The sequence below is a fragment of the Vipera berus genome, assembly GCF_964194415.1.
Source record: "Vipera berus genome assembly, chromosome: 4".
NCBI classification, from domain to species: domain Eukaryota; kingdom Metazoa; phylum Chordata; class Lepidosauria; order Squamata; family Viperidae; genus Vipera; species Vipera berus.
Genome location: NC_138206.1, coordinates 39,818,826 through 39,843,175, shown reverse-complemented (window position 1 = coordinate 39,843,175; position 24,350 = coordinate 39,818,826). Strand labels below are relative to the sequence as shown.

General features: G+C 35.8%; 1 protein-coding gene across 1 annotated transcript in view; it reads right to left on the bottom strand.

Moving 5' to 3' along the window:
• Nucleotides 1-24,350, bottom strand: part of EPHA6 (EPH receptor A6) — a gene marked incomplete at both ends in the record, with an annotated part of 480,657 nt that overhangs the window by 137,029 nt on the left and 319,278 nt on the right. The window contains 3 exons of the mRNA XM_081326348.1: nucleotides 6,220-6,382; nucleotides 6,733-6,780; nucleotides 16,079-16,203. Of these exons, the coding sequence (XP_081182474.1) occupies nucleotides 6,220-6,382; nucleotides 6,733-6,780; nucleotides 16,079-16,203 (336 nt within the window). The remainder of the gene's footprint in view (nucleotides 1-6,219; nucleotides 6,383-6,732; nucleotides 6,781-16,078; nucleotides 16,204-24,350) is intronic.

Genomic DNA, 24,350 nt, shown 5'->3' with positions numbered 1-24,350 from the left:
GCTGGATCTCCAACCGCTCTCTAGGCCCCGTCTCCGACGCTTCATCTCCCGGAGCTCCGCGGAGAACCATGGAGCTCGACGGGATCTGCACCGGGTCAGGGGCCGCAGGGGTACAACTTGGTCAAGAGCCTCAGTGGCTGCCCTTTCCCAGGCTTCCACTAAGGCGTCTGCCGAGCTGTGAGCAAGGGAGGCAGGTGGGGACCCCAGCGCCGCCTGGAACCTCTGGGGATCCATTAAGCGTCTGGGGCGGTACCATTTAATTGGTTCCACACACCCACGGCGGGGGTGGCAAAATGGAAGACCAGCCGCAGGAAATGATGATCGGTCCATGACAGGGGCATAACAATTGGGGAGCCCCCACCAAGATCATCTAACCACCGTCCAGATAAGAAAACTAAGTCAAGAGTGTGGCCTCCCTCATGAGTCGGTCCCGAAATTACTTGCGTCAGGTCCATGGCCGTCATGGAAGCCATGAACTCCCGAGCCAACTCAGATGATCCTCCCAGCGATGGTAGATTGAAGTCCCCCAAAACTATAAGTTTCGGGAACTCAATCACCAACCCAGAGAGGACATCGAGAAGCTCAGGCAGGGCTGCTGCTATGTGACTAGGCGAAAGGTACACCAGCAGCAAGCCCAACTGCGCACCAGGGCCGCATCTCAAAAAGAGAGACTCACACCCGACTATCTGGGGAACGGTGGCCTCCCGCGGACACAAGGTCTCCCTCATAACAACTGCCACACCCCCACCCCTACCCTGAGCCTGAGGCCGGTGTAGCACCCGGAAACCTGGTGGGCAAAGGTCAACCAGAGGAATCCCTCCCTCTGGGCCCAACCAAGTCTCCGTGATGCAAGCCAGGTCCGCCTGCTCACCCTCGACCAAGTCACGGACGAGGGGAGCTTTATTAGCGACAGACCTGGCATTCAAGTACACCAGCCGGAGCTCAGGAGGCTGCACATCCTCACTCCCAGAGCCCCGGGGCGGAGCCAGAGGGTCGGAGTGCCCCACCGCTTTTAAGCAGCGGAGAGGTTGGCCACTAGGTGGCAGCCAATAGGTTTAAAGGAGCCCATTCCCGCCCCAAATCAACCAATGATCTTCTTGGAGACAGCAAGTCTGGCTTAGTCAGTGATCGTTACACAGACACACCAATTGAGCAACCTTAAGCAGCATTCAAACAGACACGTGAAACAGTTTAAGTAAAATCCCAATATATTACAACTACAACACTTTGGCCTTTACTTTCCACATTCTCTCTAGTTCCTCCTTCAGGCCCTGATACTTCTTTGCCTTTTTATATTTCTTCCTGATGTTACTGTCACTTGGCACTCCTACACCTATCACTACCTCTATTTTTTATTTCTTGTTTATTATTGTGATATCTTGTTGATTGACTGGTACCTGCCTGTCCATCTGGATGACTCATGGAATTTTAGCCTTGTTTTAGCCTATGTCTGTGTAATCTTCCATCTGGACTTGGCAGGATCTAGCCTGTATACTGCAGATATTCCTGTACACAATGGTTGTATGATTCAGTGAATGCTGTTCCTGCTTGTATCTTACATCCTGCACCTATCTCTATGTCCTCTTTGCACAGTTTGCACCTTGGGTCCTGTTTGGTATACCCCTACTTCTATGGATCTGATGGCTAGTGCCTATTCTTGTGCTGCTATGATCAATGCCACAGTGCTGTCTTTTAGTTCAGACATTCCAGCCACATCCCGAGTGTCTACCATCTTCAGCTATCTCTAGATGATATATCCTATGTAGGGTCTTGATTTGCTATGGTACTACCTCTGCTTGATCTTTCTCCCATATCTGTTACTATCTCAGGCATTCTCTTGGCAATTCACCTTTGGGTGCCAACTTATTTATATATTCTTGGATTCTATAGGTTTTATCTAGACAGGATTTTTGTCACACATCAAACAGTGTCTGCCCATTTTTTGCCAGGTACAGCTTCTGAGTGTTGGTCTTAGGGTGGAAATCTCTGTACGTTGTATGTAACTATTGCAAAAGCCTTATCTGCTGAAGTCATAATCTGTAGCTTAAATTTATACTGCTCAAAAAAATAAAGGGAACACTTAAACAACACAATGTACTGTATCTAATAGTAGGATGTCTTATTTTGTGTTCCCTTTATTTTTTTGAGCAGTATATATTGAGCTTTGAGAAAATTTTAATCTAATATATGGCAGTACTAATCTAAATAACTAGTTAATCATATCACTTATAATTTATATAACACATATAGGTTTTATCATTTTAAAAATTAAAATATTTGGAATTTTTAAGAACTTTCTAGATATAAGCTACACAACTACAATTTATGAATGTATTACAAGTTGTTCTTGCTCCTTCATGATAAATCTTTATATACCAATTTCTCCACTATCCATTCCTGAGGTATACTTTTAGTTTCATATATAGTAGCATAAATACTGCATGCACATTCTTTGTTTCGGCTTTGGCTGAATTAAATAAAATGTATAGCATCATTTCCACACAAAAGATTTGGAGACTGTAGCTCCAATTCTATCCTTCTGCTGTGTCCCTTAATCAGTTATTTGGATTTAAGGCATAAGAAAGGAGAAAAACTGCTGGCAGTGGAGACTTTGGGAAAGTTTTCTTTTTTTAAAAAATAAATAAAACATTAGCATTTATTAAAATACATTCAAATGGAGAAAAATAATTATTTTTTGTAAACATGTTATTAATTTTCTAATTTTACAATCATAAATACTCAATAAACAATGTGTTGTCTGGGTCTATTGGTAATTCAGTGGTACATATTAACTTTCTCAGTCTAGTTCCAATACTACACCATCCAGTGGTTCCTTGATCTGCTCTTCTGGTGGTATGCATTTTTCCACATTGGGAAATACAATTCTTGTTACTGTTAATACATATACAATTAAATATAGACATCTTCTGGTATTATTTTTCTGGTATTATACATAATATTGATAATGTCAGTTTATAATATCTTTTCTAGCCAAAACATGTCTCAATTGCATTTGCACTTAAAATCCATTTGTTCAATCAGTATCCTGTTTTTCCTGCTTTTTTAAAAAAATAATTTCCCATCAATGTTCAGAATATCTCTATCACTTATAATTTTCTCATAATACATTATATTTGGGTAAGCAAAAGCTTCCCTTATTTAAACCCTTTTAGAATTTTCATATTTCCCATCTCATAACAAAATATAATATTCTAGTTAGAAATCCTATCCTTCTAGTTATAATAATACTTTTATTTCTAACAGTTATCTATTTTCTTAACCACATTCAAACATCTGTTTAATAATATAATATCCTCTCTCTATCACTGATCGTTTTCTCATAGTAAATTATATTTGGGTAACCAAAAGTTTCCCTTATTCAGACCTTCTTGGCATTTTCATATTTCACGTTTCATATCAAAATATAGTATTCTAGTTGCATATCCTATCTTTCTAATTATAGTAATACTTTTATTTCTAACAATATTTCTATCAAACATCTATTTAATAATATAATGTCCCATCTAATGGGTCAAAACCTCTATTTTTTTCATTCTTACTCTGGCTTTCTTCCTTTGCCAATTAACTTTCCAAGTCAATGCATTTGAGTCCTCAAGTAGTTCTTCCCCTATTTTTGTGTATTGTTTGAAGTAACAAAGGCAATTTGATTAAAATATTTTTGGAAGAGTCCTCAGCCCATTTATATTCATTAAACAGCCTCCCTCTTTCTCCAATTTTCCACAGTTCCCCTGATAGCTTTATCTTCTGTTCAATCAGCTCTTCTTCCTTATCCTCAAATGTGTTCTGAGATCTTGACAAGTAAGATATCTTTTCCATTTCCAGTATTATCGCTACATCTTCTAATTCTTCATTTGTCTGTCTGTTAATTCCTTCCTTTAGGTCCTCCATCTTTGGATCTGCTTCCTCTAATTTCTCTTCTATTTTCTGGGTTACTGGTTCCTTCTTTGTAGTCATTTTCTGAATTTGTAAGTTTAGATTAGAAAGTTGTTCTTTTATCTCCTTTGCATTATTTTTAGTCTAATCATGAGATAAGACAATTGTCTCTTGTATTGATTTCAACATAGAAAAAATTTCTTTCTGAGATTCATCAGCATTTTCTTGTTGGTATGTGAAGCTGAGGGTTTTGGAGAAAAATGTTAGAGATGTTTTTTTACCATTTAAGGCTATCAGTCCTTTCTTAAGCCTCCCCTAAACAAATATAAGCAAAGTCCATGTTTTTCTGTTCAATGAAAAACATATCCATTCTGTCCAGTGAGAAAGGAGACAATTAAAAGTTATTCATTAATCCAAAGTGTTCCATCACCTCAATCAGTCATGCCTGTTTCTTCTACAGGGGAATAGTTCCATGACACAGCTCTAAAAGTCAGTTAGTATTTATATTCATAATCCAAAAAGCCAATTTCAAAGTAGTTTATTGTCTCTGCCAAGGAGATAAGCAGCACAAGAGGCTTTTTTTCATTCTCCAGCTGCAGTCTTCAAAAGTGAAAGTTTCCAGGGACACCCAAGGTCTTATCTGAGTTTGGGCTCCACATCAAATTTCCTTTAAGCATAATAAATTGTAGTGCCACTAGATGTTGTTAACGCCTTCTTCCAGTTTCAAACTTATATTGCAAGCTTTTCAAGTCTCTTTTCTAAAAAAGTCTCAAAAGCACTTTTAGTTTCCAAATTTCAAAGCTATATATCTATATTGATTCCAAATTAATCTTACAATTTTCTCCATTTCCCCCCAAGCAGATTGCCGCTTTTTTCCCCTGAGGGAAATTCCATTTCCCTCTCTCATTGGGAGGATTCTTTGCTTTGGGCTTTTTTTCCAGGAAAAAGTCATAAAGTTAAAGAGAGGATAGAGTCTCACCCAGTTTCATCCACATTGTTCAAAAGTTGCTCATTAGTGCTTATTTCCTTTGGTTTTCAGCAGCTTCTGACTGGCTACATGAATGTAGCCAGTCTTTCCTCCGCCAGTTTGGAGGACTTCCTCAGATCAACCAGAAGGGCTGCTACCCCTCTGCAATCATCCTCCTTCGTCACCTGTCCGGGGTGACATTTGACCCTTTTAAGGGTCCCCAGTGGGACAAAATCGAACGCAGAAGATGGAGCCCCATCTTCCTGCACTTGTTATGCTGTGACATTAAATCAGAAGTCAGGAAAGTTTTCTTAACATTCAGAAAATTGTGACTTTGTTTTAATTTATTTGGTAAAGCTCAGCTTTGGTCAATGATTATTGTATATTCCTATTCAAGAGTAAAACATATAAAATTTCCAGTAGATTTACACAATCCACAATAGCAACAACAACAGGAATAGCAATAACACTTGGCTTGTATACCACTCCATAGTGCTTTATAGTGCTCTTTGAGTGGTTTACAGAACCAGCATATTGCCCCCAACAATCTGGGGCATATTGCCCCCAACATCAGAAGAATGAAAGGCTGAGTCAACTTTGAGTCTCACCAGGAATGAACTCTAGGTTGTGGACAGAGTTACCCTGCATTCTAAACACTGTGCCACCAAACTACCAATCAGTGATAGTTTGTCAAAGATGATGGATTTCTAATTATGATGAACTTCAAAAACAAACCAACAAAAATAACCTAATAAAATCCATGGGAAGAAATAAAGTAACCAAAGCTTTCTTAAAGAATTATTTCATCCTAAGGTCATTCCCAACAGGTGCTGGAAGGAGGAGCAAGAAGTGTCACAGAGCCCGCCAATTGCTTTCATTGGGTAGCATGATCAATAGCATAGTAGAGGGGAGGGGAATGTTTCATCTAGTTTACATTGAATCCCTGGAGGAGGGTTTAGAGTTGGTTTCACTTTTGACCATGCTGATATTATGTATCCAATAAACATATGCTTTGAGGAAACTTGAAGCCTCAGAGCTTTTTTTTGGGTCTCATCAGTTGTAACCTTGACAATGAGTAGTCAATAAATTGGTTAGTTAGTTAGTTAGTTAGTTAAATAAATAGATAAGATTAAAGCTCAGGATTTAATCTGCACATTTAAAGGACATGTTTCAAATCAAACTCAACCACTAACATTTTGGGATCTGAGTGATAAATAAACTCATGTGAATACATACAGACATAAACATTTTCAATCAGTAATTCAGTTTAGACCTAATATTCCTAATGGCTAGCTTGTAACATCAGACACTAATTCTGTCAGTTATACAAGGATTTGGGGTCTTTGATTGAGACTTACTTTCATCTCCAGTTTCAAATTCAAACTTCTGACTGTAGCCACTGTATCCTGTTGCAGTCCTGAGTCTGATATGAAATATGTACTTGGTGGCTGGTTTGAGACCTGTGACAATGACACTTGGAGCCTTTGACCTTGTGGAAGAATAGCTGAGCTGCTCATTCTCCTGAGGGACAAAGAAGAAAAAATGGCATGTGACATACTAGCAACCTTTCAAAACTAAATTTTGTAATTAATGTCAAATTGCATTCATTCAAAGGCTAGAAGCCATCACTATGGGTGTGGGACAGGCTAGGTTTAGCTATATTTTAAGAAATGTCTGTTTCTTATACAGCAAGAGTTGACTAATTGTGAATTCAAGAGTTAGTAATTAGACAACATAATATGAAATTAGTACAAAACTACATTTATAGAAAATGGTGATTATACACTGTAAATCATGGTTATATTTAGATTGCAAATAACTACTAAAACATAATGCATAAATATGGGAGTATTCCAATGTCTGCTACTCACTTCTACCTGCAGGTAGTGCCAAAATGCTGGCACTATCCATGGGTAGGCCTATGGGTAAAAGAAAGGAAAATTAACTCTGTATTTTATCTTGTAACTCAGAAATGGGGTTATTATCTTCTTAGATTGGAAATGTGTTCTTATGCATAGAATTATCTTGCAGATTTATATTTTATTATTGAAGTAGCACTGGTAATGAACTCTCTAGGGTAAACTAAAAGCATGTGTATTTTTCATAGGTTATAATGGATTCCCTTCAAAATAAGTGTATTCTTGAGTGAAATTATTTTTAGAGGTATTCCAACCATTACCACTGTTGCAAGATGGATAGGAATAGCAGTGTTTTGTGACTCTTTGAGAATTTCTTTGATTCCTCTTTTCTTCTGCTCTAAGCATGTGAGTTTGAAAAAAATGTTTCTATACATTTTATTTGGTAACAAGTCAAACTACATCATTTTTTGAGTTTGTGAGGCTCGAGGGATAAAAGATATGGCAAAGCAATTTACATGCTTAATAACAATAGCTATATTTTTCCAGTTCATTACATAATTGCATTTTTAATTTGTTTTTTTTTAAATATTTCTCAGCCTTACCTTAACTTCAGTCTGATAAGTAAATCATTATTATGCTTAGAAAAGAAATTGTCATATAATCAATAACTAAGTGCTACCATTTACATTTCAGTTTTCAGAAGTCTCAGGGCAACCTAGGGAATTCTGGAAGATGAATAATAAAATATCAAGAAGTACCCACTTGGGAAGGGCTGTGACAAAGCATAAATATAGGGTATTAATTAGGAAAAGGCATTTTATGTCTGATGTTTTATATTAGATTTAATAATGAATTCTAAAAAAAAACCTCTAGAAAAAAGGAACCCTCCTCCCACAAAGGAATTCTGTTGTATTAGCACTGCAGGTTTGAAATATGAAGCTCTGTAAATAAAATTGGCCAAACTGTCTCTAATCTTATGCAACTAAAGTGAAGATATTTATAGCATGGCAAAGTTTTTCATGCTGCTCCAGAGAAGCAGTGCATTATCGCTATCTTAGCAGTATGTAACAATTGCTATATGATTAAGTTGGTGTGTTCAGGGAAAATGAAGCACTGGGGAAAATATTAAATGATCAATCATGTTCATAATTCAAAAGAGGATAGACAGTTAAAAAAATCCCTGTCCTATAGGGTATCTTTGTTTTGCTATTTATTTTTAATGAAGTCTCCAGCATATTATTACATTTTGCAATAGCAATCCATTGGTAAACTGAACAAGGAAAATATGAAATATTTATGCACTTATAAAGAGAGTATACAAACCAGAACATAATAGTATGCTATTCCCCAAAAAGCAATTACATTTTGCCTGCTCAACAAGTGCTAAGCTTATAGTATCACTGAAAAGGCAACCAGACTCTTAAAGTTCATAACCTTGTAGTGAAAGAGAATGTGGCTCCAATACCACTGATCCTTCAAAACCCAACATAATATCTATTTCCTACCTTGCAAAGCAGTAGGGAAAAAAATTAGCTGAGACCCTAAGAAAGTCTCATTTTGTTGACAGATACTGGGTCCAATCTTTAATCTTTAAGAGCCTTGGTGGAGCAGTGGGCTAATGCCTCCTTAAGTAACACCAGCTGCCTGCAATTAGTGCAGGTTCACATCCCACCAGGCTCAAGGTTGACTCAGCCTTCCATCCTTCCGAGGTAGGTAAAATGAGGACCCAGATTGTTGGGGGCAATTAAGCTGACTTTGTAATAATGCCGCTTGGGGTGTGTGTGAAAGCCCTAATAAGCAGGCATATACATAGAATGAAGGCTACTGCTAAGCTTGTAAGCCGCCCTGAGTCTTCGGAGAAGGGCGGGATATAAATGGAATTAAAATAAAAAAAAAATAAAAAATAAAAAAAATAAAAATCAAATCAAATAATAAAGCTTTCTAGCACGGGGGTCCCGACCCCCAGTTCATGGACCAGTATAGGGCCACGGCATGCCAGCAATCAGTCCACACAAACAAGCAAAGCCCCATCTGTGGGATGCAGGCAGCACACAAAACCATGCATCCTGTGATCTGCAGAAAAATCTCTTTCTATGGAACTTGTCCCTGTTGCCCAAAAGGTTGGGCACCTCTGCTCTAGCAAGTATCCAGACTGATTGCATAACTGAAATTCTTTCACTTTATTGCTTTCATTTTACTTATTAAAATAGGTCTATTAAGCTCTACTGGGCTTGAAAGTCCATTTTGTCTTAAATACCCTGAAAGAGTTAAGATTAAATAAAGAAACAACAAAAGGGAAATAAAAAAGAAAAACATATAACATTTCACTTCAACACTCTGATTACCATAATATTTCATAATATGCTCAATATATCCTGTGGAATCCCGTCAGCCTCACTTCTACATTTAAACAAAATGAAAGCAACTCCATTGGTCCTTCTTCAATACGATGACAGTGGGAAACATGACTCATCGAAAGAGAACACTATCAATCCATGCAGTTAAGAGTGAACATGTACTTTCCAAGGTCATTGTAATTTTAACAGTCATTATGTGACCAGTCATATGTTGAGGAATATATATAGTTAGAAAGCTAAGTGGTATGATGCAGCACATAGATAACCGTTTTTCCTTGCAGGGAAAATACATGTGAAAGAGAGTAAAATAGTGGAATTCCAACAGAATACTCCTACATGTAATTTTTTCTGATTCATGTAGCCTGTATTTCAGGATTTAAACTATGTATTTTTCCTTTTTGATGATCCAATTCTTTTCCATAGAGGCCAACTGGCTCTTCACATACTTAAATGAGCATGTATTCTTGAAGATCTCTAAACAAAACAGTTTGTATTCACTTAACTCAGGGGTCTTCAAACTCGGCCCTTTTATGACTCATGGACTTCAACTCCCAGAATTCCTCAGCCAGGCACACTGGCTGAGGAATTCTGGGACTTGAAGTCCATGAGTCATAAAAGGGCCGAGTTTGAAGACCTCTGACTTAACTGATAAGGGGTTGAGTGTAGAGCTTACTTTAGATTTTCATAGGAATCTTATTGTAGGAGAAGATAGGGCCACAGATGGTCAATAACCATATTAGATAATATGCTGACATTAACAGGTGGAGAAGGTTGGAAGAGGGGAGGTTGGAAATACAAATGGTGCTTGATACCTAAAATGACTGAAATGAACTTAGCAAGTGGCTGTTAAAATTGGTCTGTTGATTTTAATTATACCCAGTATGAGCCATCAGTCTGAGTCAGATTAGGTTTGGGAAAATTAAAAAAAAATTACTCGGACACCTGCTGACGAGACTATATTCATTAGCTACTTGAAGGGATGAAAAGGACATAAAGAAAATAAACACAAATAATAATTTACAGTTTTGAGGTAGCTTTCCTCTTTATTTACCTTTGCTTTACTTTTCCAAATTCTGAATATGATTGAGTGTCATTATTGCTTAGAAAATGAGTGTTTTTTCTCTTCCTGTCTGTCTGTTTGTCTGTCTGTCTGTCTGTCTCTCTCCACAGCTGACAAAGTGAGAAAGAGCCTGTGGCCTAGAGATCAACACAGCTGCCTAACGTGCAAGTAGCCCAGGTTTGAATCTCAGAAGGTTGTGGCTGGCTGATGAGAGCTAATCAGTAAGATGAATGTCTATATCTGCTAATGCGGTTTCACTACAATAAATTATTTAATATGGATATTCCACATATTTTTTTCTAGCAATATTTTTTTTACAAATAAGGTTATCCTATTTTAACTAAAGAGTTTGTGTTCCTTAGATTTTGTGTTCCTCAGAGTTTGATGATTTATTTTAAATAGTAAAGTTGGTTGGAGTGTATAGAGATCCAAATAGATCTAATATCCCTTCTTTATACTTATAAGTAAATAATATAGAAAATAAGTTTTGTTCCTTGAAATTACTGAATATGTATCTTTCTTTTGAAAATTCTTTATCTATTTTCCATCCAGAGCTTTAGCATAACTAACTGCCAGAGGATGATGGATTAGTAATACATATAACTGAGTAGGGTCAACTGCAGTTTAATAATATTATAACTGAATTATATATCAGGAAGAAGAAAGAAGGCAAAAGGCAAAATGAACATAAATGAGAATGGAAACAAATAGACTGCAGGTGGTGCTTCTAGCTTACCATAATTAACAGAACAAGCATTTGTCATAACAAAAACATTAAAAAAGATATATTAAAGTTTAGATTTTAATTTCAAGGAAGTTTGGAAAGGATTATAAGGTCTTACAAGGTTCAATAGGATGGAAAGGTACAGATTTAGAAGAAATTAGTATAGCTGAAATGGAAATAGCTGAGGTGGAAATATACCTTGTAAAATACTAAAATGGCTCAAATATTGATTACTCCTTTTCAGCTGTATATATATCACTCCATTAATGCCAATTTTCCTACATGAAAGCTTTGGAATCAATATGTCAAATACTAAGTTGTGCATGTTTATGAAATTGCTCCCAAATAATAGAAGTTATGTCATTAATCCCAATTCCCAATGTGGCAGAGCAGTGAAATGAACAAAAGGAGACAAAGCAATCCTGAAGATAATGACAAACAGTTCCTATAAAATGCTCAAAACACTGCAAGTACTGTTTTAAGATCTTTCACATTAATTATCTAGGTAATCTCTGGACTTATAAATCTGAAGTGAATTTTTTTCCATTGGATTTAAGCCTACCTGTCTGAATTAAACGGGTTATAAACAAACATTTATTATATGGCAATAGGACTTGAAATCTTTTCTGTAAGCTACTACTATTATGTTTTTCCATAGTAAATTATCTTTGACTATAGATTTATTGAATAGCCCCACAGTTCAGTGACTGGAGATAATAGCTTCTAAAATTAGAAAGCTTTCCCAGTATTTCTATAAATTGTATTACCTTGGGGGTAAAACAGCTATGGGAAGTTTCACCTCCTCTAGGATAAAAGACACATTAAAGGGTATTATTTTATTTGAAAACAAATTAGGAAGCCAATCCTTCATACTGTGGAAAAGCAATGAGAACTGCCAAAACAAGAATTAAGGCATATTTATCATTTTCTGCTCGGATGGTGAAACTGAGTCTTTTTATCTGCCATATTTTATTATTTTCCAAGAGCATGAATTGGACTTAATTTACACTACAGTTAATGTTACAAGATACTCTACAAACCACCAAGAGCACTATAAAATTAAATCAAGAGAGCAACTAATGGCAGGGGGATATAGTTGTCAATGGTTTTCTCAATTATAGTTATCAGAAAGATTCAAAACAGGTAAAAATAATTATGGTATGGAGCAAAGTAAGACAGAATCTGAAGTACAATTGTGTATCAATGATGAACATGCAATTGCTAAAATGTGCAAATATCATCTTCAAATTCAAATTCAAATCCATGGCTTATTTTAAATTTAATTATTTTTGAAAAAGGCATCTCAATCAGTGGTAGAGTTCAAATATGTGAACAACCAGTTCTCTGTGTGAATGCTGCTTCCAGAAGTCCATTCTGGGCCTAGGCAACAAAAAATTAGCTACCGGTTCTGCCGAACTGGTGTAAACTGGCTGAATCCCACCACTGATCTCAGTGAATGATAGCTGGATATTGACATTTCAACATGCCATAACTTTAGTACCGTAGTTCATTCTAGATAATGATAAGGGCTAAGTTAGCTGCTGTGCAGGGGAATAGAATAAATAGAATGTGACTCACTTGTATATTTAAACAAAATGAAAGGTCCATTGGACCTTCCTCAATGCAATGTCAGTGGGAAACATGACTCACTGAAAGACAACAATCTATGCAGATAAGAGTGAAAATATACTTTTCTTAACAAATTTGGAGCTAATGTAGAAGTAGGTGACTGAAACTGATGTAAATTATCTGTTTATTTCAGTCATCTCTGCATATAGTATGTCCAAATTTCAGATGTCTATAGTTTCATGCATATGCTGATTCATGAAATTACATATTAGAAATAACTGAAAATCTTGAAAAAATAAGAATTACATTTTAGTTTCATGTGCTTGAGTGATATTGTCTAACTACTTATCCATCTATCCATCCTGTTGGGCCATCTAATTGGAATACTTATCAATGCTGAACATGAGCAATCCAAACAGTTAATGTTTCTGCACATTGTAAACATATCACACCATGGTGTGTCCTTTGTCCACCTTGCCTCATCTTAGAAGAAACATATAGTTTCTTGTGTAGCTCACAATAGACTCCCAATCCTCACTTTATTTATACCAGGTTTAAAAATGCCATGATTGAAGTAAGCAGAGAATATTCAATTCAGGCTACACTAGGGCATATTTATCTCATTACCACTATTTTGTTCTTCATAATAGTGACTCTTCATACCATCCACAAATATCTTTGCAAGATATTTGTCTGTCCCACAATAATGATATTCACTTGGCAGAATTCAACATCCTTGAATTGTTGAAGGATGTTGATTTAGAGAAGATTTTCTATAGATCTTTTATTTTCTCTTTTCTAGAATGCCATTGTATGTAAAAACTTTGAGATACAATACACAACTGCCCACCAAACTGTAGGCAAAATCACCAAAAACTGTTTGGAACCTGGGTGTAACCATTAGGTCACTTAGAAATGCAATTCTAATCTGTCCTCTACATTGCGTGAGATTTAGGGGGTCAACAATATGCAGTGTAATATTAAGTCATTTGTGATTTTCTCCATCAAATCTTTTTTTAAAACTGGTATTTATGATACCACTATGGTTATTACTCTTTAATGAGATAATTCTGCTCCTGAAGGGTCTGGTTTTTCTGGTCTGACATATCAGAAGAACACAACATTACATTCAATATTCATAAGCATACTATACAGAATGTAACAAAAATGGATGCATTCAGCCTCTTCCACATTTATACCAGGGGTGTCAAACTGCCGGCCCACAGGCCGGATGCGTCATGGCAAAACTGCACCCACCCCATTGCCGGCAGTGGAAAAAAAGTTGTGATATGTCACAACACGTTATGTGACATTGCAAGTTTGACACCCCTGATTTATACTAATTGGTAAAGTCTACAATGATTATGGTTATTATATTTTGTTAACTGGGCTTAGTTGGGTTGTAAATTTGCACAGTGGACAAATGACTATGTTTTCTTAATAAAACAAAAAGTTTTGACTTGAAAAAGCAAGGCAATAATGTATATCTCTTTGTCCTTCATTTATTATTTTTAACACCCAATATTATTCATATGAGACAAACAAACCTAAATTTGTATAAATATTTTCCATATCTATATTCTTAGCAGAAGCAACTTTTCTTTTATAACTTTTTAATATTATATACTACATCATTTTTCTGTCTTCTTCACTAACTTTCTATTTGCATAATTGGGTCCATGAGAGTGTGTTGAAAAGTTCTAGACTGAATAGTATTTCAAAAATAATTAACACATTTGCTTTTTGTACATTGCTATACGTAGCCAAGTGTCTGACTACATATTTTTCTAGATTTTTCTTTCAGCATAATAAAGATTTATATACAGTATGTGCATGTAGCTTATATTAACAAGTACAGATTTTGCTGGTGTAATAAACTGCATTGTGAATTCATGAGTATTAAGTAATGGAAATCTATATTTATACAACAATATGTCTGACATTATTTCATTTCTAATTTGCTTGAATAAACTTGAAAGGACATGATATCTACCACTGACATAAAGCAAGGTATTTCTATGCAGAAATCTTTTCATTTTAAGTCACTGATTAAGATACATTTGGTTTATATAGTCACTGAAAATATAAGATTTATTTATTTATTTGTTTATATTTCATGTTTCTAGATTGAACATCTTCCTCAAAGAGATGTTGTCAACTGAGCCAAATATCTACTATAACTTACATACATTTATCAGCAGCAGATAGTATTCCTCCAAAAGATTATAACACTAATAACTGCTCAGAAGAAATACAAAAGGATAGTCTGTTAACTGAACTGCTCTAAGAAAAGTGGAAAGAACACTTCAAAAACATTAGCTACATACTGGGCTTATGTTTCAAAATGGTTTTGAGTCAAAATGAGCTCAAGAAATGAAAACTTCTATTCCAGCAGCCCCATTGTGGGGATGGGAGAGACTCCTAAGCAATATGACATTATAATGAGGAATAGTTGAGAAAGAAGGACAAGTAAATAGTGAATATCATATTTTCTTGTAGTACATCCTTAACCACACAAAGTTTGGAAACTCTGCCTGACTCTGTAAAACAGCTCTGGGATGAATAGGGGGTCACAGAGGATTGAAGGTGGGAAGAGGAACTAGGAAAATATATTTCCATTGTGTATTTAAGTTCATTTTAAAATGTTTGTAATTTTATGTTTTATTTTATACTGTATTATGTACTCTTAAAACTGTAACCAGCTCAGAATCTTTTTGGAGTCAGGCACCTCAAAATCAAACCATCCCATGCTGTATTTTGATATATATTGGTGTTTACTTCTTGTATTTTTTTTAAAAAATACTGTTTGCATCATAGACACATAATTAACCTCTATAATAATATGTGATCTACTTTTAGATTCAAATTAAATATTTGCATTTATTCAAAACAATAAAAAACAGCAATACTCAAATGTGTTTTACAAAGACTTCCTAAAAACTGATGGTCTCATACAATAGCTAGCATACACAATCAGCATGGCTGTTTGCTGATATTCTGGGTGTTGTAATGCCAACATAGTTTAGGAAGATTGATGTGTATATATTGTGGACTTTTTCTTCAACATTGGGGTTGAAAAGCAACGATAATGATCAGCACTCTGTGTTTTGTAAGAATTAAAAGACATGTCATATCTCAAAAGCACACCTGTAGTTTTAGCAGTTGGAATAAAAAATTATAATTTAAAATTATTTGTATAGTGTGACATATTAATATTATAAATGTCATGTTAACTGATAACAAGTTGTACATAAAACTAATAATTCATTTCCATTACCAGTTTTAAGTGGTTAAGATGCTATTTCTTTTTTCCAAGTGTGTGATATTTTTCACATCATGAAGTCATGGTTGGAACTTTTTTACTATTAACTGAGTTCACCACTGAGCAGACCTACTAGAAGCAGGTTGTCAGTTGTACAGCCAAACCAAAGTAATAATCAGTTTCTTAATGAACAAAATCTAAAATGAAAAAAAACAACCCTGAAAATATCAGCTGTCTGGAAAGTGGATCTGTCAATTAAAATGCCATTTTTGGGGCATAAAAATAAACAGCTGTAGGCCATACTGTAAGTTGGTGTACAAAAAGGGGGGAAATGTTAGAATAAGAGGCTGATTCAAGGGTTTTATTTTATTGTAGTCAAGACCTACTTTCTCATAGTACTTGATCTCGTAGTCCAGAATGGCTCCATTAGGAAAAGCAGGCTCTTGCCATGAGAGGGCAATGCTGTTTTGAGAAGCCCAGTCCTTCCTGACCATACCTATCAAGGAGGGTGCTGAAAAGGAAAAGGATAACTCCAGGTTAAAGACAACACAGTGTATTTAAACCATCATAAGGAGATAATTTGGAATGATGCTTCATGACTTGATCAACGGATCCCTCTTTGAAAAACTAAATCAGTGGTGTTAGGAGCATGGCACATGAAAGTCAAGATAATGATTGTATGTGAAAAAAGCCCCACCTCTTTGTACACATGTGTATCATCAAAATATGTTCATAAGGTGGGCTCTTTCACTTCAGGATTCATAGTATTCTCTGGATATTTTTGACCCCACTGCTCTGCATTAGTAAAACTTAGTACTTTAGATTAGCACTTCTATCAAATATATCTGTTCCTCATTAAAATCACTATGTCTTTTCCTAGGTGGCTGTCTCATGATTGTGGGGAGAAAATGAGTCCGCTTTAAAAAGTTGGAGATAAGTGCTATATTCATAGCTGGTATGCACCAAAGTTTTTTTTTGAAGCAGATGCACCACTCTAATAAATGTATTATCAAAATTGAATTCACTTAGAAATGTGTTGCAATGGAAACCAATAGATGTCACTAGTGTGGAATAGTTCATATTACAGTGTTTCTTATTTCAGTGACCATAAACATATTAAATATTATCATGTAGGAAGATTTTATAATGAAACTAAAGAGCTACCGCCTCTTCCGGACATTTTTCAAATAATGGTGTGAATTATAATTGTTCATAATACTAACTTTATATATCAGCAACAGCATATGAAAACAACTGATGTAGCAGATGTTATAAAGGACTCAAAATTCCTACAAAGCCTGATCTAGAAATGTGGATTTTATATCAATATCTTCTATACATAGACAATTACATTTCTTTTTTTATAATTACTATGTAAGTAACCATTACACATGATATACACAGAACAAAATAAGAAATAACCAAGTTACTATAGAATGTCTGCCAAATGAAATGAAGATAACCTGTTTATAGTCAACTGCCACACTTTCTAACTTCAAGGCTGCAACTGTCAAAAAGGGATCAGTTAAATTTAGTTAAACAGTATAATTGCTTAATAGATCAGCGATAAGGAGAAATATCCATTGGGGAGTACTGGGAATGAAAATGAAGAAAAACTCTATAGACATTTATGAAAAATAGAGAAAATGTTGGAATAAGGGTATGGAGCCTGAAGCTTTCCAGATGCCATTGCCCACCTGCCTCAGCTAGCATGGCCAATGGCCAAGGATAATGGGAACTTGTCAGCAACATATTCAGGATTACTAGTTCCGTTACATGTTTCCATAGTGATCCCTTAGGACAAGCATGTCAAATTCACAACGTCATGTGACGTCTCACAATGTATCACGACTTTCCCCCCATTGCTGGCAATGGGGTGGGTGCGGTTTTGGCGTGATGCATCTGGCCCGTGGACTGGCAGTTTGACATGCCTGCTTTAGGATACAAACAAAAAGAAAGCTTGTAACATTGTTCTTTCATGTTTGCTTTTTCTGAAATTTATTTAGTATTATTTATTTTAGTCTATAATATGCATTGTAAAAAGAAATTGATAATACATACAAGTTGCATTTAAGTGTATTTTGCACATGCTACTATTGAATATTACATAACCTGTTGCATTTTAGCACAAATTATGAAATACAAATATTTTAAATACATTTGTAACATTATCATGTTTTGTGAAGTATCCATGTTGTCACATGTATTCTGTATGCGATTGAAATAATTTTATTAATGTAACACTACACACATAGATACATAGACTCTTATTTATTTGCAATTTGTACAAATTCTATTTCTTAAAATATTGGAAACTCCCTTGGATTTACTTCAGAAGTCTGGATGTAAATATTTAAACAAATGGATAAACAGATTTCACAACAAGCTGAGGGAAAATACTTTGAAAGATACACTTTGAAAGGTACTTTAATTATTTTATGCAAATTAATTAGACTAATAATTGTCTAATATTGTTTTTAATGGGAGATTTTTTTAAAAAATAGATATATTTAAATAATAAAAACATAGGAATCAATATTAAAAAAAACCAACAACTTCCAGTGCCTCAAACTATACATTATGTACGCATACTTCACACAATTACTTTTATTCTCTAGCATGAGATGCTAAAGGCAAGTGTTTCCTTTCTCTTAAATCCTGCAGTCGCAGAAGAAAATATTTCTAGGAAAGGTATGTGGCTGAGAAAGGATTCTGTGAAAACCCAAAGCAACCAATTTTTCTCTGAGGATGTAACTGATTTAAACAAAAGAGATACAGTTGCAGGTTAATATGAAGCACAGCGGTGCAGCTTCCTCTGTTTTATTCTACCTCACTTGGCTAATGTTACCTTCAAAACAACTGTTTGCTAGTAGTAAAGAAGATGACAGAGTTTCTGCAAGAAAGCATTGAATTTTATATAGGTTAAGGCAATTTTTGCAAATGTAATACCTATTTCCATCCAGAATTTAATTGCTTCCTTCACTTGTCAACAATTCTGATTTTTATTTGTACAAAATAAATAGGCTGTCTGTGAGCAAAATAATAATAATAAATGGACACAAATGTAACACTGACAGTCAACCATCACAGACTATTTCAGTTTACTATATCCTGCAATGGCCTCAAACTACTATAAATAGGAAGATTTTTGAGAAACTTGAATTTATCAAAACTTTTCATTCTATTCAATTTAGAAATTTCCTTGTATGATTATATTGTGAAGATGTATTTCTATGTTATTATACAGATATTTGGGTGCTTTCATTAGGAATAAATTGCTTTGACTATCTGATGTAGAGGACTTTAAGAGCCCTTAGTTATCCCCCAATAAATAGTTAATATCTAAGTTGCCATAACACTTTTTTGTTGGTTTTGTAGCACAACTACCCCCATGGAATTTGTTACCTTGCTGTAGCCATCTGCCAGCTCACAGTTCTCCAATTATTTTTTGATAATGCCATCTGGAATTGTCAAAGGCCTTGCCAAAGTCACATTATATATATTGCATTCCCCTTATCCATCAAACCAATTACCCTGTCAAGGAAGGGAATGAGATATGGTTAGTGATATTTCCTGTTCCACTTTCTGAAGGGATGGGGAATTTAGAGCAGCCTTTAAAGATGAAGAAGCAGTGAAAGAATAATATTCCTGTTACACATAGGAGGATGAAGTAGTATTAAGTTTGCCACCTTGAGTTACATGAAATGAAAGAAAAGTGGAATAAAAATAAAATAAATAGGTTTGACAGATGTTATTGAGACTCAATTAGCAATTGCATGCACTTCTATTACTCAAGACTCTCTTTTTGTTTTACAATAGCCAAACTTGCTGTTTTGATGTTTTGGCTGCCTGAGATGAGGGATAGGATAAGAAGCCTAAGTAAGTCGGTGTAAAATGAACTTATTTCCAAATAAACAAGGAACAGCTCCCTCCTTAGGACTAGTTAGGGACAGAATAGATTTAAGGATTGTTTTTACCATGGTTGTGAAGTGGAGTCATTCTAAGTGAACTACAAGGGTGTTTAGTGAATCCAGCATATTCAATGGGGATTTTTTTTCTGCTGTAAAACAGCAAATAAATAAATAAAATAATAAGCTATAGCCATGCTACAATGAGTTACATAATACAAGCTGGTTGCCAAGCACCCAAAATGCAGTCACAAGAGGCATTGCAATGTTCTAGGATGCTCAGAAATGCTTTCCAGGCTTTACATTCTTTTGGAAGCTGTATAACTTTGAACAGTCATTAGGCAAGGACTACCTGTAATCTGAAGAACTGCAGAAATGTACTATTTTCATTATAGCTATGTACAAAGAAGGGAGCATGGAGAATGGAATGGTCTATAGGTATGCTGATCTTCCTATTATAAAAGCCCTTGGTATGCAGAGAGTGAGTGGTGTGGTGGCCTAGAAGTGAAGATGCTTGCATCCCACTCGGAAGGTTGAGAGTTCAATACTAGGCAGTGACAGATGTTTCTTTATCAGGGCAGAAAGAGAAAATATCTGCTGTGAACTCTGAGTAGGACTCAGGAAGGGCATCCAGCCAGTTAACACTCAGCTCCATTCCCACCCTGAGTCCACCCTGATAAAAGGGATTAAAGGGTCACAAAAAGAAAAAAAAATGTAGAGAGTAAGGGGTGGAAACCAACTCAACACTAACTGCAAATGAAAACATTTAAAAGATTTTATTTGGAAAGAGTAGATTTGTCATGGCTGAATTTGTGAGGAACAACTGGTAGTCTGGTGCCTTCCTGAGCATACTTTTCTAAGCTTTCTAATCATTTGGTACAAATGATTCTTGACTCCATTTAATATCCTTGAAGCAATCATGACGGTGAATAATGAAAATTATTTACTGCCTTTTGGTCTACACAAAGTGAAATAAATTGTAGGTTCTGTTTCATGTAAAGTTAACATAGGAAAATTTTGCTAGATTCTATTAAAACTTCTTTCTAGATGCTTTTAAAATTCCCATTATTTCATAGAGATAGCCTTGAGATTTGTTACCAAATAAATTAATTAGTAATGTATTTTCTGTTCTATCATATTTTCTTTCTTTAAAGATTTAACTTTTTTGTTTACTTCTTTCTTCAAATTTTACTGTTGAGCTTTGCAGTATGACTATAATAGCTCTGAAGTACTATCACTCTAGCGACGCAGTGGCTCAGTGGGTTAGGATGCTGAGCTTGTCGCTCAGATGGTCGGCAGTTTGGCGGGTCAAATCCCGAGTGCCGCGTAACAGAGTGAGCGCCTGTTACTCGTCCCAGCTTCTGCCAACCTAGCAGTTCGAAAGCACGTAAAAATGCAAGTAGAAAAATAGGGACCACTACGGTGGGAAGGTAACAGCGTTCCATGCGCCTTTGGCATCTAGTCATGCCGGCCACATGACCACGGAGATGTCCTTGGACAAGCGCTGGCTCTTCAGCTTTGAAACGGAGATGAACACTGCCCCCTAGAGTCAGAAACGACTAGCACGCATGTGCGGGGGAACCTTTACCTTTACTATCACTACTGCAGGATATAGTTCACCGTACAAGCTGTTCTTATAGCAATTTCTGCTGATTGCAAAATGATGATGTGTAGAATGACATTATTGTGCAAATGCTATTCCATACTTGCATCCTGGCATTTGATTCAAATATATAAGTCATGACATTTGTGTGATGATGCAATTATGCAGGTCTTATAATTTTATCTCTGCTCCCATGATCTTTCTATATACTTCAGAAGTATTTTCCTCAAGAGGGTATATTATCAGAAAAGACTTGATAAGATTGCTGTTTAAGGGAGTAAATCCAAGTGAACAGTGTGAGATATAATTCTGAGTAAACATGGAAATAACTGCTGTGTGCGAGTAGAAAAATTGAGAAATATATAATCTGAACTTGAGTAGGGGGTAAGTTTTTTGATGAATGAGATGTACTTAGAGGATATATCCAACCACTGTGAGATTAGAAGATTTTGATTTATTCGTTATCATTGACAGTAATCTTTTCCCAGTTAGAGTGGTTCAGTGGTAGTCCATGCATTATTCATGCAAAAGATTCTGTCTTCAATCATTGTCATCTCCAGGGAGACTGAGAAACACACAGAAACCTTGGAAACATCATACCTCTCATCATGGGTAATAGTGAGAGAGAGAGACCAGTGATCGAACTCAAAATAAATTTAGGTGGTTTAAAAACTACCTCAGACCAATGGGTTTAAGAAGATGCTGTCATAAACTAATACATTTGGGCCTAATAAATGGATATAGATTAGCCTGTGTCATTGGGGCCAATTAATATTTTCTTTCTCCCTTTCCATTGGTTCTGTTCTTCATATCTGCTGAACTTTCCAAGATTTTCTTCCATTTTAGAAACATTAATCTTTCTTCATTAAATTCTCTTTTGGAAGAGAAGAATGCCTGTCATGGAAATGTCAGGAAAAGAGTCTCTGCCTCTGTCATGAAATACTGCAGAATATTTAGAATCTGTTACCCAAATTCTGTCACCTGTTTTGCATTTTGTACAATTGTTTTCTGTTATTTGATAATTGGGATCAAACAAGAATATTGATAGATTAAATATTATATACGGGGTATAATGAATTAAAATATACTGTACATTCCAATTTCTTTATGGGTCTTGACTATTCTGAAAACAAGATTTTCATATTGAAAGTTTCCAAAGTTGTAGTACATGCGTATGCGTATGTAGTACATAGGCATGATTCAGATAAATAAGAAGAGGTACCAAGGAGGAGGAGGATTAGGTGCAGGTTGCTGGTTCTTGTAAGCTGATTTTCTAGAAGTTGGGTGATATTAATCTTGAGGAAATATGATTTAGTGTAAAGGTAAAGGTTCCCCCGCACATGCGTGCTAGTTGTTTCCGACTCTAGGGGCCGGTGCTCATCTCCGTTTCAAAGCCGAAGAGCCAGCGCTTGTCCGAGGACGTCTTCATGGTCATGTGGCCGGCATGACTAGACACCAAAGGCGCAGGGAACACTGTTACCTTCCCACCGTAGTGGTCCCTATTTTTCTACTTGCATTTTTATGTGCTTTCGAACTGCTAGGTTGGCAGAAGCTGGGACAAGTAACAGGCGCTCACTCTGCTATGCGGCACTCGGGATTCGACCCGCCAAACTGATCTTCTGATCGACAAGCTCAGCATTCTAGCCCACTGAGCCACCGCGTCCCAGTAAATATAATAGAACTTTCTAAATATCTGAAAATATGCCACACAGATGAAGGCCAAGATCTGTTATCTTATCATATAAGAATACAGGCTATAGAGTAAATGTTTTTAAATCAAGGAAGACAGATTTTTGTTGAATATTGGTACGAGCAGTTTGTTAGTGGAAATTATTACCAAGGTAGATGGTGAGCCCTTCCTCAATGAATGTGAACAAGCAAAGATAAATAGCATTTTTCTCAAATGTTTTTAATTGTATTCCTAAGAGAGTCTGATTGATGTTGATCCAAAATCAATAAATACAGAAATAAACCCAGAATTTGGATTCAGAACACTGAGGATTTTATTTAATCGGTCCTTTTCAACTGTATGATTCTATGCAACTTTGCACAAGCACACACAAAAGAAATCAATTATTCTAGAAGATCTATAATTGATGGCAAATTTTATTTATGTTTGATGTGATATTCAAGAAAATATTGTAAAACAGTACGTATTGAATCAAAATTTGTGTTAGTCCATTTTTCCAGTAAGGTTCTGGTAATCCAGTTCTTTTGATGATCTAATTAGCTAAAATACAGAGGAAAAAGTGTTGGGTAAACATTTTCAAGTGTCCATATGTTGTGGCCGTCAACACATTTTAAAAATGGCTTTATTCCCAGCTACTTAATTATTTTCTGAATTCTTCTACAGTCACTTTGTTAAACTACAACACTATAAGACTTTATTTCTGGTCAATAGTGTACATTTAGCATATTTATTTTTAAACTTCTTTTCCAAGATTTAGTAGGAATTAGCTAGAAAATAGAAGAGCAATCTTGTTTCTCACAATGTTGTCTCTTCATATATCACCCAAAAGTGCTTTTTCAAGAGGCAACTGGATTTTCTTGTATTTCTTTGAAGATGTTTTGCTTTTCATCCAAAACTCTGACTGGATTGTACTGCATATACCATATTGCTTAGTTTGTGTCTGAATATCTGAAAAGCTCAGGAAGATCTTCAGCCAACATAACATACATTCACACTTGCAACCCAAGAATACACTAAGACAGAAGCTTGTCTACCCCAAGGATAAAATACCCAAACACAAATTAAGCAATGTGGTATGTGCAGTACAATGCAGTGAGACATGTGCAGATCTGTACTTTAGGCAAACAAAAGAACCATTTCATAAACGTGTGGCACAACATAGGAGAACAAATCCATCAGGAGAAGATTCAACAGTCCATCTGCAATTAAAAGACAAAGATCACTGTTTTGAAGACAGCAAAATCCACATTTTGGACAGAAAAGACTGCTGGTTTGAAAGAGGGGTCAAAGAGGCCATCTATGTCAAAATTGAACAGCCCTCTCTCAACATAGGGGAAGGGATATGACATCATCTATCTCCAGTCTACAACACAGTCCTTTCAGCAGTTCCAAGAAGGCTCCACACCCATTTGCACCACACAGGTGATCTTGAGGATACAGATAAACTTCCAGGTGGC